We start from the raw sequence: 14,105 nt of genomic DNA on the forward strand, positions 1-14,105 counted from the left end.
CTATCTCTTGCTGATAGCCATATGGAGAAGCGCACAAAGAACAGACACTAAGAGATTAAAAAAAAACCTCCCAAAAATAAGGCAAGAAAACCCAAAGCAGAAAAGAAAAAGAAGGGCGCTTCCTTACTGTGTGTGAGAGACGAGCCTATTTCAACAGCTGATTCCACCCTCAAAGAATACAGCACACGTAAAATAAATACAGGTCGCCCAAATTAACAAATCATCATAACTGTCTAATACATCCTGGGCTGGCTGCGGAAAAACAAGATCATTCTGGATTTATATCTGTAAGTATGGGATTTCCTGGACAGCTAATATCCACAAACAATCAAACACAGGAGGAACACGGGGAAAGAGGCAGCGCTCTTTCAGTTTTGAGCTGAGTCGTGATTTGTAGGGGCTCCACAGGAACTGAAGCTGAAACCTGAAGCCAGGAGGCTCTGACCAGGCGCTGATGGACGCTTCTCTGTTTCTCTTGGCTCGGGCCAGGTTTTGAGGTCACTGGGTCTTGAACGGGAGGTGAAATGAGAATCTCGCTAGCACCAAAACTTTGGAGATGACAACTAACTTAAATTCCCCAGTTTAAATAAAACAATAATAATTTTAAAAAAATCTAATGATACTTCACTCAAGAAGTCAGAGCTTTTTATGAGACCTGTTGCCAATATTAGTGTCTTGGAATGATCTCATCTTTCATCCTGGCTAAATTCCAACACACAATTTCATTAACCCAGGTACGGCAGGTGATAAAACTCATTTTTCCCTAAAGAGACAGCTAAAAAGTACCAGTTATACATTTATGAAGTACCAGCAATCAAAATTATGGATTTTCTAAAAGGTTTTTAACTACTTTTATTGAAAGGAAAATCGCTGTCTCAGACTTTTGTGACACTACTGCTAATAATAAATTTTACCATTTAGATGTGGCCGTAATATGGCAGACACTGTCAATAAAAGTGTGCAGTGAAGACAATCCCTATCTTTTCCGTGATGCTTTATCGTTACACACCGGAAGTGACCACGTGAAACACCTAGGCTAACTGATTTTAAACTATAAGAACACACGGTCTCTACGGTGACACACTGTGCTGGGTACACGGCACAGTGATGTGCAGAACTGACTGGGTAGACAGTCTTGAAAATTCTCAAATGCTTTCAAAGCCTGTGAGGAAAAATTAAATCTCATTTGCATTTCTGACTAAAATCTGTTTGCTGACAGAAAAAAAATGCATTCCGATGTTACTTGCTTTTTTCTGAGCAAAGAGGTGGCACTGGGCCTGTTGTCTTTGGCAAACTTGTCTCAACTTTTCTATTGAACATTCTATAGATCACTAGAGGGCACTGTGGTATTTAGGCCATTCTGACCTCTGAGTGCTTGGAAAGGTCTTGAACTCCTGAACAATGTCGAAAGGTGAAAGGAGAGATTTTAAGGGGGAAAAAAATGTTTCTTGGTACCACCTGATATTTCTTTTTCTCAAACCAACTCAAATAGGCTTAAGTGGGAAAGTCAATCCATAAACATATTAAGCTCATTGTGGAAAACTCTAAGACTTGTCGCCTGGGAACTGATGGGGGAAATTTTCCTCCCCCACCTCCCACCCCCAGTTCTGGAGATTGAAATGTAGAGGCGAGAATGGTATTTGCATATGCCCACCTTCTAGAAGGCTAGTCCCCCTCCACGTGCTCTCCTTTACTCACCAGAGGTAATTTCACTGCAGAACGTTCAGGCGTGCAAACCCAGAGCCACGAATAGGTTTCGAACAATTTATGATATCCGGCCTCCTTCGACATGTATTAGCATATACCTGGTTTCTTTAACATACACTTTGTTTTTCCAAAACCACAAACATCGGTGCTGGAATTTCATGTGGAAGCGCTTAAGGGGCTGAAAGTTAACACCTTTGTGATCCTTGCAGCCTCGCGGTGGCTGCGGAAACAAAAGCCTCTTTGTCGAGGCTTTCTTGAAATGTTTTCTTAACATGTTCCAAGTAGTTTTAGGCCGGGAACTAAAGTAAACAAGATGTTACCATGATAAAAACACTTGTGAAAACATTACAGAGCAGCACTTAGGAGTTTCTTGCACATAAAACTCTTCACAGTTTTCAGAAGTGAAATTCACAGGAAAAAAAATTTTTTTTCTTTAAAAAGCGAAATAGTGATGAAATGTCCTCTGCTGTCTCCAGCCCTCAACCTTTTTGAAAGGGTCAAAGTTCCACTGCTGGGCATTTTCTTGCGACATTTCCCTCCCTGTCTTCTCCAAGAGGACATATAAAACTTATTTTGGCTTTAAGAAGTAATGTACATCTGACTAACGTGTAAAGGAATTTGGGTTTTGATTGTCTGGCATGGTGCTTTTCTTCATGAGCAATAACCCAAAGATAAAAACTAAAACAAAATTTCTTTCACATGGCTAGTAAGCAAGGGCCCAAATTATACTCTTTCCCAAACACACACGAGGGCCTGGTATTTGTGGAACTATGGATCTGTGTCTGATTTTACCTTTCAAGTCAGAAACAGGAAAATGTGGTCATGATTTAACCTTCACATCCACTCCCCACCTTGCTGAAGAATAGTATGCGCCCTTTTTCAAAGAGCAAAGAGGAAGAATTATAGATTCTTGTTTTTATTGGTGAGGACTGTGACTTCAACCTGGTTAAAAAAGAAAAAACAAAAAACTTGATCCACGAGGGGTGCGGATAGAAGCCTACTCGGAACTTCACCTATCTGGATGGTACTGGGCTTGTTTTTGTTTTCCTGTTATTGGAGGATTCCAAGCAATGCAGGGCTGGCGGGCTGCAGTGAAGTTGAGCATGGGTACCTGCTGGTATCAGCTTCTTCCAACAAACACAACCGTCACATGATAACTCACGGTTGATAGATTAAAAAAAAAACAAAACACTCAAACTGCAACTTGTTTTGAGAAGAAACAGGGAAATAAATGCACACAATAGACTGGGTATCTGCTGATTCTGATAAAGCATCCCTCTCTTGGCTGGGAGGGAAAGACAACAGGATAGTTATTTGTACAGTATTTATCTTGAAATCAAGGGCCCCGTGGTATACCTCACCTTGGGAACAAACACTGCAGAATGATCACAGAAGCGTCAAATCTCTGGTTCTGATTTACCAACAGTTATGATATTTTTTCCTCAGGAAGAGAAAAAAAAAGAAAAACAGGCCTCATTATGAGACCTGAAACAAGCCAGCAGAGCGATGCCCAGAGAATTCAAGGACGTGGCTCAGCTGAAAACATAATGATACCAAAGAGAGTACCCGAGGTCAGAGGTCAGCAAACTAGTGCAAAGGACGCAGCCATGCCCAGTCCCCACACAGAGTCTATGGCTGCTTCTGTGCCCACAAACTGAGTGCTTGTCTTGGAGACCGGGTGGCCCATGAAAGTCCATCATATCGACTACCTGGCTCCTTTACAGGAAAAGTTTGCCAGCCCTGTTCGACGATCACCTTTGACTGTGTAGGACACTCTACTGAAATTTATGGTTGAGGATTATGTTAAAGAACAGTCTCTTCTGACATATTAAAGCTTGCCATAGTCACAACCTCTTCCCTAGGTACAAGGTCAGAAATACTTGTGAGAAAGTGAAACTGAAAGTCGCTCAGTCGTTTCCGACTCTTTGCGATCCCGTAGACTATACAGTCCATGGAATTCTCCAGGCCAGAATACTGGAGTGAGTAGCCTTTCCCTTCTCCAGGAGATCTTCCCAATCCAGTGATTGAACCCAGGTCTCCCTCATTGCAGGTGGATTCTTTACCAGCTGAGTCACAAGGGAAGCCCAATGTTTGTATAGTTTCAGTTATTTCTCTTTTTAAAAATACACTTCAGTAGATGAGAAAAGAAGTACTAATATTTTTCGACAGTGCCTGCTATGGACCAGACACCTGACATGATGTGCTTTTTCATTCTCCCAACCCTAAGAGGCAGTTATTATCATCATCCCAAATCACACGTGCTTATACTGAGCTCAAAGAACACACTCCTAGCAACTGGCTTCAAGACCCATTCTGCCTTTCTTCAAAGCTTTCTTTGTGCCTACTGCCGTACACAGTAAGCATACTGTTAATAAAATGAACTGCTTCTAACCAGGCACTGTTATATAACCGTTAACAGCAAGTCCTATGAAGTCACACTGCCTCGGTTTAGATCTTGACTCCACCTATTATTAGCTGTGTGACCTTGGGAAAATTATTTAACCTTGCTGTTCCTTAGTATCCTTATCTGTAGCTTGAGAGTAATACTGAAATAGTATCACTATAAGGTGGCTGTATTAAATGAGTTATATATGTAAAGCACGTCAAACTATGATTGTTGAACAGGTCAGCGCTATACCAGGGGAGTGTAAAATTCAAGGATTTAGAAAATAGGTGGGGAAAAAAAAAAATCTATGAAGCAACCTCTAAATCAAAGACAGAGCAGGGAACTTCCGGGGGATCCAGTGGTTAAGACTCTGCACTCCCAAGGCAGGGAATGTGGCTTTGATCCCTGACTGAGGAACTAAGATCCCACATGCCATGCCACATGGTGATTAAAAAACGGGAGTGCAGAGCAATAGACACTGTGTTAGGGAAGAGTGTCTTGAGAATCTAAGACCTCCAGTATCAATTTTCTAAAATCGTAAAAGAACACCTCTAAAGTGGGATCATGGGACAAGGTCCTGCTCGCGGGCCCAGGAAAAACGTGCTTTCAGTCTACAAAATCTGGCAGTTTGAGAAGAAATGCTTCAAACATCACTTTCTGATAATAATGACACTGCTGTGATGTCATTCCAATAGGCCATATGGCAAAGCTGGTTTCACTACAGCCAACATGACCACCCTTCAGACTGAACCAATGTGAACTCATAAGAGTTACTTACTTTTCACTACTCTAGGCCTTAAACTGAAAGACTACTGTGAATTTCCAAGAGATAAGATACCGCTGAGGAAGAATATAAAAATCCTGAATTTGTCATAGGCTGTCAATCAATGGGTAAACTTGGGAAAGCACCATGAGAACTCTAGGAACTAGAGGCAGTTTTATTATTCAGCATTTACTCTCCATTTGCTGCTTTACAAGATTCATTTTTTTACTTTTGGGAACCAAGTCTCTCATCCCCAGCCCCCGTGTGGCCCCTGGGGGATGAACAACTTATTGCACTCTGCAGGTCGGCATGTGACTCAAGCCTGGCTGCCTCATTATGACTGGTTCAGAGCTAGAACATCTACTCAATCTGGGCCAATGACAGTCTGCAAAGAACACTCTGGGATCAATCAACTTATGGCAGGTGAATCTGTCTTCTTTACTTTTACTTGGAAAGAGCCTGAGTAGGAAGTCAACACAGAAGAAAACAGAGCTAAGGAGCAATGAACCGATACTCCAATAACCTTGGTTCAAGCATGAGGGTCCAGTCATGCTTGCAGCCAGCTGTAGTTCAGACCTCCTAGTTATAGGAGCCAATTATCAACCCCCAATACCACCCTCTTTTTCTCTGGTTTAAGCCAATTTAAGCTGGATTTCTTTAACTTGCAAACGTAAGTATTCCGACAAACATACATCAATAAGTAAGTACTAGAACTAAAGAAGCAACAGTTGCAGGACTATAGTGAGCATCTCAATTTCACTGAGCAAACACGCCATGTCATGTGCAAAACCACACAGAATAATAGAGGGGCATGAATAAAAGTGAAAACTAAACAGGTGGCTTCCTATACAAGGGCCAGACTCCTAATATCCTTGGAAGAAAAATGGGCTTTTTTATAGGAAACAAGTCTAGGCTCTATTCTGATGACCTTCAGATCCATTTCTTTAGAAATGGATGTGGTTTGAAAGTGTGCTGTCTTTTCGTGGAGGTATATTTGCACCCCCACCCCACTACATAAATATACCTAACATCAGCTCACATAATAAATGGACCTAAGATCTGAGTGGGAAATACTTTGCCTATTAACAAAAAATTTTAAGTGGTCAATTGGAAAAATGCCCTTTTCCCTCATGACTCTAAAACTGACATAAGTCAATAAGAATGTTGATAGTAATTCTATAGTTTTAGAAACTTTATAAAATAAATCATATTTACAGATGTTCACTGGCCATTCTATAGAGGAGTGAAATTAAACCAAGATATTTATCAAAGTTAGCATTGATTGGTACAGAAAGTGAAACTAGAATTGAAATGTTTCTGCCAAGATCTTTTTCTCATTATCAAAATACAATTAGGCAAGTTATTAGGTAATAAAATAAAGAGTCTACAATAACGGATTTAGGAGAGAACAAGGCCCAGTAGCACTAACTTGAATTATCATAATTGTAGAGAGCTGTTGCTTAATTTAAAATAAAGTATCACTGCTCTTGAGTATTAATATTTAGAAACAATTTTAACTATCTCTTTTTAAAAAAAATTTAAGTACTTAAGTTTTTAATGACCACATAATGCTCCTGAAGTAAAATATTAAAGTGGGAAAGCACCAAAACAGATTCACAGGCTTCCATTCATTCGTTAAAAACATGATATTCACCAGAAGTGCTTGCAGGTAACACTGTATCTCTAAGGATGGTTTTATTAAAATATTTGTACCCAGGTCCATAAAGATAGATACTGAGATTGTTCTAATAATATAAAGATCTAGCTAAACCAGAGACCTGCATGTAAATCAGCCCACCTCTATTATGGGGGTTGAATGAGACAGAAAAGTCAGAGGCAAAGGCTCCCCACTGCCCCCCCCAACACCCGGTTTGCAAACCATTATGCACCTGTATATACAGGAGTTTTATACATGCATATGTTTGCTTGCTGCATGATATAGAAATATAGTGAATATAATGCAGTACTATACTCAGTACATACATCAATGATTCAATGATACCATGAATATATTTATGTGATGTCAATAATGCAGGGCAGTTTCATCTCAATATTTTTAAAGGACAAGGCACTGTGTATGAGGGAAATCTTAAGATGTAGTGCAGAAGCATCTCATTTCAGCTTCGAGAGGGTTAACACACTATTTACTCAAGGGATGCTTCATCAGTGGTATAGATTCAAATGGGATAGCCCAAGTTTCAGCCATACTTTAACTGCAGGAATTAAATTGAATCCTTTTCCCTATAACAATAAGAATCCTAACAAAAGCCAACAGTGATATAGAAAGGTAAGAATCAAATTGGTAGCTTTTCCTGGACGTTTGTAAAGTCATTTGTGAAGAAACAAAGAAGAGGCCCAATCATCAAGTTACAATTGGCCAGTAACTGACACTGATTATACAAAACTAGAGCTAGTGTCTGTGTTATTAATTTAATATGGAGGGATGTGAGTAAAAGCAAAGACTAAATTACTGCACATTTAACACTGGAACAATTTTTACTTAATCACTGTCATTCTGAGAAAATAAGTAAAAGATCTTACAAATAGGATCAAACTGCCCTTGGATATCAATCTTTTTTCCACTTAACAAGGCAACACTCAATAGATCTGTAAAACTATTCCTATGACTATGCTAGACATGGTGATTTTGAGTCTATCTTCAAAATGGTGGTGTGAAACCCTGCATCAAAAAGGCATTTCATGAGGAAAAGCATGAGCAGTGGGAGGTGACAGCTACGTCTAAGAAGAAAGTGTTATCAAATCATTCTTACTTTAGAAATGACTGGAAATCTTCACACACTGCTTCACAGCCAGGCCACTTGCATACACCGTGTCCATAGAGAGGATGGCTATGGGGATGCTCCTCATGGGACAAACTGAAAGAAAATACACAGAGGACAAGAGAATGAATCGGCTGCCCAGAACCATCCCACCAGACATAAAAGGCAAGAGGAGCCAGCCCGTGTCGCCAAAACGCAAACACAAACCAACTCATGCTTTCCTCTTTCGTGGAATTTATGAATTACTTTTGCAGCACAGTTTACTTACAAAACAAGAGCTAAATTTCAAAATGTGAACAGTCCAATATTAGAAATGTTACCATCACATTTGAAAAGTGCTCGACAGGCTTTTGTTAAGAGGCAAACCTCTATACTCAGACTGCAAAGGATTTGTTAAAAGGCCAGAACTTTATACCTATGGCTGATTCTTGATGATGTTTGGCAGAAAACAACAAAATTCTACAAAGTTATTATCCTTCAATTAAAAAATACATACATTTTAAAAAAGGCTAGAACTTACCATTGAGTCTACATAGTAGAAATTATAAACTGTACTTGATTTTGAGATTCTCCCCAGAGCATTATAAAATTTTTCTCTCCCTTCTACCACAAAGCGCATCCCCCAAACTGTACAAGTCTTTTCACAAGTGAATTTTACTAAGCAGAGTGCAATAAAATAATTTAGAATGTAGAATGAAATAATTGAGAAAGACAAATGTATCCAGGTAGATGAGTAACTTAACAACAACAACAAACCTAACTGGAGCAGGAAGATTCTATCCCTACAGCGACTGACACCAAGACTGAAAGAAAACTCGGCATGGACACAAAGGGGTTGCTCCTCCACTGGGGCGCCAATCGATAGCTGATGATTTGGCCACACAGATGCAGGTCATAGGATGCTTTGATCCATGCCATGTGGTGCTTAGAAAAGTGTATCTGTTGTACTTGCTGATGAACCATATTCTCAAATATTTTCTCCGTTAGATTTCTGCATCCATACGTCTTTCAGACAAAATATTTTTACTGTCGTTTCCATAATCTTAGACTCTATCAAAAAGAAATGTAAAACTAACATTAAGAGTTCCGTTTTGTACTAAAGCACATTCTTTTCAAGGAAAGGGCTATTTTGCAACTTACTCCACTGCCTCTGCCAGACTCTGAACTTCAAACACACTGAATAATAATTACACACACGCACACACACACACAGATGACACACATGCACGAGGGGCTTGGACTTTATGTAGCTGCCAGGATGTGTGCTCATGTGTTTCATCGATTCGCATTCATAGAACAGACAGACCCACATGCCACTTGTCCCTGACTTACAACGCAATTAATCCACAGCAAGCAAATTATGACCATTTCAACTAAGGTCATTAATACTAAGCACACACCTTAGCAAAGATCCACAGGTCTCTTTGTGGCTCTTAAGGAAACCTAGTATCATTTTAAAACAATAATAAACTATTTTGCCTGACAACAGAGAACGAATCTGAGAAACAACACAAACAAAAAACCAAAAGACTTGAGTTAGGAAAGCACTGAAAGGTGCCCTCACAGAAGAAAGAGAGAATCACAAGTGAACTAAGGTAGTTACAGTGAGATTTCTAAAGCCCAGCAATAAAATGATATTCTCCGAGCAGGTAAAAGGGTGAAATTCCATTGGAATGAAGCAAAGAATGACTACCTATCATGTTCACCTTCTGAATTTAAAAACTAACTAACTAAAGGATGGTACAAAACAGAATTAAAAAAAAAAATTACTGGCAATATTTAAAATCCAAGAATCCTTCTAAGTAACAAGATCCTCAGAATATCTGAGGGAAGGAAATCATTTAAAAAGAAAACTGTTCCAAACCAATATCTCACAAAGGAAAAAAAGAAAAAAAAAGAAGCCCAACCACAATAACACTTTTCTTTACCAATTTTGTGAAGATTAAAGTATTTTTATAATCCTAAAAGAATCAGTGTATATTTGTTGCACAAACCTTGAAAAGAAAAAAAAAAATTACCCCCGAATGCACACAAATACATTTTTGATAAATTAAGGCATGGAGGTTTGCCTTATTCTTTCAAATTTAAGATAATTTTGTAAATAATGTGCCTTGTTATCAACTAATTAATCCTTAAAAGCCTTATATATTGATGCCTAACACCTTGTCATATACCATCTCAGGTCAAGTTACCTGCCAAAATCAACCTAACATTCCTCCATTTTGGACACTGAGGTTCCCTTCATGTTTCTAATATTTATGAATAATGTTAGAAGTAAAATTTACCAGGCCAAACATCCCAGTACAGAGCTGATTTTCACCAGAAGATACACTCAGAGAAATGGAACCACTCTCTGAAATCAGTCCTAAGTTTTACACTGACCACAGATACTTTATTAAGTAGCTCTTGAGAAATGCTACATGCTGAGTACATTCTTAGTCACTGTACCTACTTTATGTGATTCTTTAGAAATGAAGAGACTCAACTAATTTAGATATAAAATTAACCTCACTAGTTACAAACTGCCAATGGTTATTCTTCTGTGCTTTGTGGGTTAAGCCAAGAAGGTTCTCAGTTATAGTGTGAAAGAAAGTAACATGTCTTCACTAGAGGGGATTTACAACTAGAAATAAAATGCACATAATTTAGTAACTTTACCACTCCCACTCCTTACCCTCCAAAACATTCCGTGTAACCTGAATTATTTGTAACCTGAATTAAAAAACTACTCTCCTCTAAGAATGTATATTTGGTTCAACTGAATATCCTTATTTCAAAGGAAGGATAGATGACAACTCACTGAAGCTTCACAAGGGTAACCGTTCACATCTGAAGGCTAAGAGAAATGCCAACTCCTGGCGCACATTCATATTTACATACTCATCAGACCTCCTGAAAACGTACTCTACCTTAAAACCGTATTTTTATCACAAAACCATTACATGATCTTATTTTGAAAAGTTTGCTTCATACTGTATTGGCTCCTCAGCTTTGCCCCAGCGTCATCCCACACCTAGCACAAGCCCACCCTGGTCAACACTGCAGGTGCCCTGGCACGTCGCCACGCTGCGTTCTCTTTCTCAAGCATTACTAGAGTCTAAAAACATGGAAACAGGCTATACCTACCACTGTCACTTGCTTTCCCTATGTGAATACTTCATATTTTACTGGAGTACACCTGCTTCACAATACTGCATCAGTTGCTGCTGTACAAGTGTGAATCAGCCATATGTACACATACATCCCCTCCCTGGTAAGCCTCCCCAATCCCACCCCTCTAGATCGCCATGGAGCACCGAGCTGAGCTCCCCGTGCCACAGAGCAGCTTCCCACTAGCTATCTATTTTACACATGGGAGTGGACATATCTCAGTGCTGCTCTCAATTCATACACAACTGACTGAAATAAAGCGGCTGGCTTTGGAAGGAAAAAGAACAGACTGCAGTGGTGCCGGGAAATAGCCTCTCTGGAAAGACACAGAAGATAGTTCCCTCTGGGGCACAGGGGAGTAACCAGGGGAGTAGAGAAACGAAATTTTCACTGTATCATTTTTTATACCTTTTGAAGTTTTAAATTTTGTGTGTGACAGGTATGTCTTTCTTGCAACTGTTCAATATATAGATAAACATATACACAGACCCACACAAACCCACACAGAAACATATATACGCATGAAAAAATCAAGTGCTGTCTATGTGGGACTCACTCTCCAGACTGATGCTGGTGTAAGCAAATGTGGTACCTTTGCTGCCTGTGTGGCTAGATCTCGCTTCTGGCCTTTTAGTCATTCTGGATGAAGCACCCTCAGACCTTACCAGGTGTACCCCTGAATGGGAGCTTTTCTGTTTCACCAGAAAAGTGGAAAATGTTTCTATTCTTACCGCTTTTTGGGATATGCCAAAAGGGACAAGACAGTAAATAGAAAACAAAAAAAAAAAAGAGTAGGCCACTCCAGTATTCTTGCCTGGAAAATCCCATGGACAGGGAGCCTGGCGGGCTGGGTCACAAGGAGTTGGATACAACTGAGCAAACACGCACACACACATTTATGAATTTGGAGGACCAGAGGTGATCTTGTGGTAATCTAATCCAACACCCATATTTTGAGAAGAGTAAATAAAGTTTAATAAACAAGCATGGGAATTTTTAAACTTGAATTAACTCAGAATTTCATTTTTATGATGAAACCAGGTGGGAAAATGACCACCTCAACATGGTTAGATAAAGCCTGTGACTTAATCATTTAAATCAACTGTTCAAAGGGGAGCTCACTGATGTGAGAAGTATGTAACTTCGGAAAAACTGCCAAGGTCAGTTTTGAATAAACGCTGAATAAAGTGTTGAATAATGGATGAATAAATAGATTTTAAAGGGATCTAAACATGCTTGCCCCAAAATTAACCTTCAAAAGTGTAAGGTCAATTGTTTAACAGATGATGTCTTATTATGAACTTCCAGGTTGAAAAGTTTTAGGGGCAGGGTTTGCATCTAATTCATCTCTACCTACTCAGTACCTTGCACATAACATGGGTTCAGTTAATGTTAGATGGACTGGTGAATGAACAGACAATAATTATATTATTCTATTTAATTTCTGTGTGGACATATAGGCAATAAATATTTGCCCTTTAAAAAAATTCTTGAAGGTTGGGACCAGAATGATGCTAACTGATTTGAAAAAACAGCATTCTGGCACTTTCTATTATTTAGCTTTATTCCAAATGTATAAAATACAAATAGTACAGAGTCAAAAAAGAAATGGTGACTTAAATTTCTTCTCATAATCCTTGGTATGTAAAAACTAGATATATTTATTAACACAATAATAGTGACAACATTTCAGGTTATAAAGAACCAACTTGCCACGAAAAGTATAATTACACAAAAATATGCAACAATTTCTAATATTACATAATACTAAATACGCTCTGTATTAGTCAGTATGATGTAATGGTGTCACTGACATTTATTTAAAACTTGTTTTGGTATTTGTTCTTATGATGTCACAGTATACCAGCCAGAGCCTTAATTTCAACACTGTCTTAGGCCTTTGATAAGATTTTAAATAATGGAATGGTTTTTCACCACTGATGATTCACTGTTACCCTCTCAAGTTCGCCACTCAACCAAAATTTGAAGTAGAATCACTGCTAAAAACTAAGAACAACTTCTTACTTCAATCTGTACACTTTAGTGATCTTTATGCTCTAAGTCCTGTAAGATAATTTTCCCTGTGGTAACCAAAAGAATCTTTGAAAGACAGGAAAAACACAGACACCTCAGAGAAAAGGGGACCTTCCTACACTGTTGGTGTAAATGTAAACTGGTACAGCCACTATGGAGAACAGTATGGCGGCTCCTTACAAAATGGAAAATAGAGTTCAGATAGGTTCCAGCAATCACACTCCTGGGCATATATCCAAGGGAAACTCTAACTCAAAAAGATACATGCACCCCAAAGTTCACAGCAGCACTGCTTACTAATACAAGAGCGAAGACACTGCAGAAACCTAAACACCCACTGACAGGTCAAAGGATAAAGATGCGGCACAGGCATGCAATGGAACACTGCTCAGCCACAAAAGACTGAAATGATGTCAGTGTTCTTGCCTGGAGAATCCCAGGGACAGGGAGCCTGGTGGGCTGCCGTCTATGGGGTCACATAGAGTCGGACATGACTGAAGTGACTTAGCAGCAGCAGCAGCAACAGGGAAGGACCTAAAGATTATCACAGTAACTGAAGCAAGTCAGACAGAGAAAGACAGACATGTACCACTTACATGTGGGATCTAAAAAAGGACACAAATGAACTTGTTTACAAAACAGAAACAGACTCACAGACACAGAAAACGGACTTATGGTCACTAAAGGGGAAAAGGAGGGGGAACGACAAACTAGGAGTTTCTGATTCACATATCCACACTACTGTGTATAAAATAATCAACAAGGACCTACTATATAGCACAGGGAAGATCTCAAAATCTTGTAATAAACTACAATGGAAAATAATCTAAAAAGAAAAAAGAAAAGCAGACACCTCACTGTACCTCAATGGCAATTTTCCTGCACGCTAACTTTCATGTCTGTATACTAACTTTCGTCCTGTTTGTTTTTCTCCTTTTCCAAACTTCCAAATTTATCTTCTGTTATTTTTCTCAATTTCTGATTCATCTGCAACAAAAGTCTGCATCTTTGCCCATTAGGGCTTATAACTTCTCCCCTTTGCCGTCACCATCAACCCCAAATTATAAATGGTATTTCATTTCATTAGCATGTTGTTTGACACATTAAGTTCCAGAAGACTGCTGATCATTTTCTAATGGCTCAAAATGATGGAATACATTTTTCTAAGTTTCACTGAGGTATAGTTCATATCCCTCAATGAAACTGATGCTGGGAAAGATAGAAGGCAGGAGGAGAAGGGGATGACAGAGGATGAGATGGTTGGATGGCATCACCGACTCAGTGG

General features: G+C 39.1%; 1 protein-coding gene across 6 annotated transcripts in view; it reads right to left on the reverse strand.

Annotated features, from left to right (window-relative positions):
- The window catches only part of FOXP1 (forkhead box P1), a 401,475-nt gene that overhangs the window by 48,896 nt on the left and 338,474 nt on the right, over positions 1 to 14,105 (reverse strand). For all 6 annotated transcript variants that reach the window (XM_055414316.2, XM_055414317.2, XM_055414313.2 and 3 more), the window contains one exon: positions 7,628 to 7,732. In XM_055414316.2, the coding sequence (XP_055270291.1) occupies positions 7,628 to 7,732 (105 nt within the window). The remainder of the gene's footprint in view (positions 1 to 7,627; positions 7,733 to 14,105) is intronic.

This window comes from Moschus berezovskii, chromosome 24 (assembly GCF_049115385.1).
Source record: "Moschus berezovskii isolate FMDL1 chromosome 24, NW_MosBer_1.0, whole genome shotgun sequence".
In the NCBI taxonomy this organism is placed as follows: Eukaryota; Metazoa; Chordata; class Mammalia; order Artiodactyla; family Moschidae; genus Moschus; species Moschus berezovskii.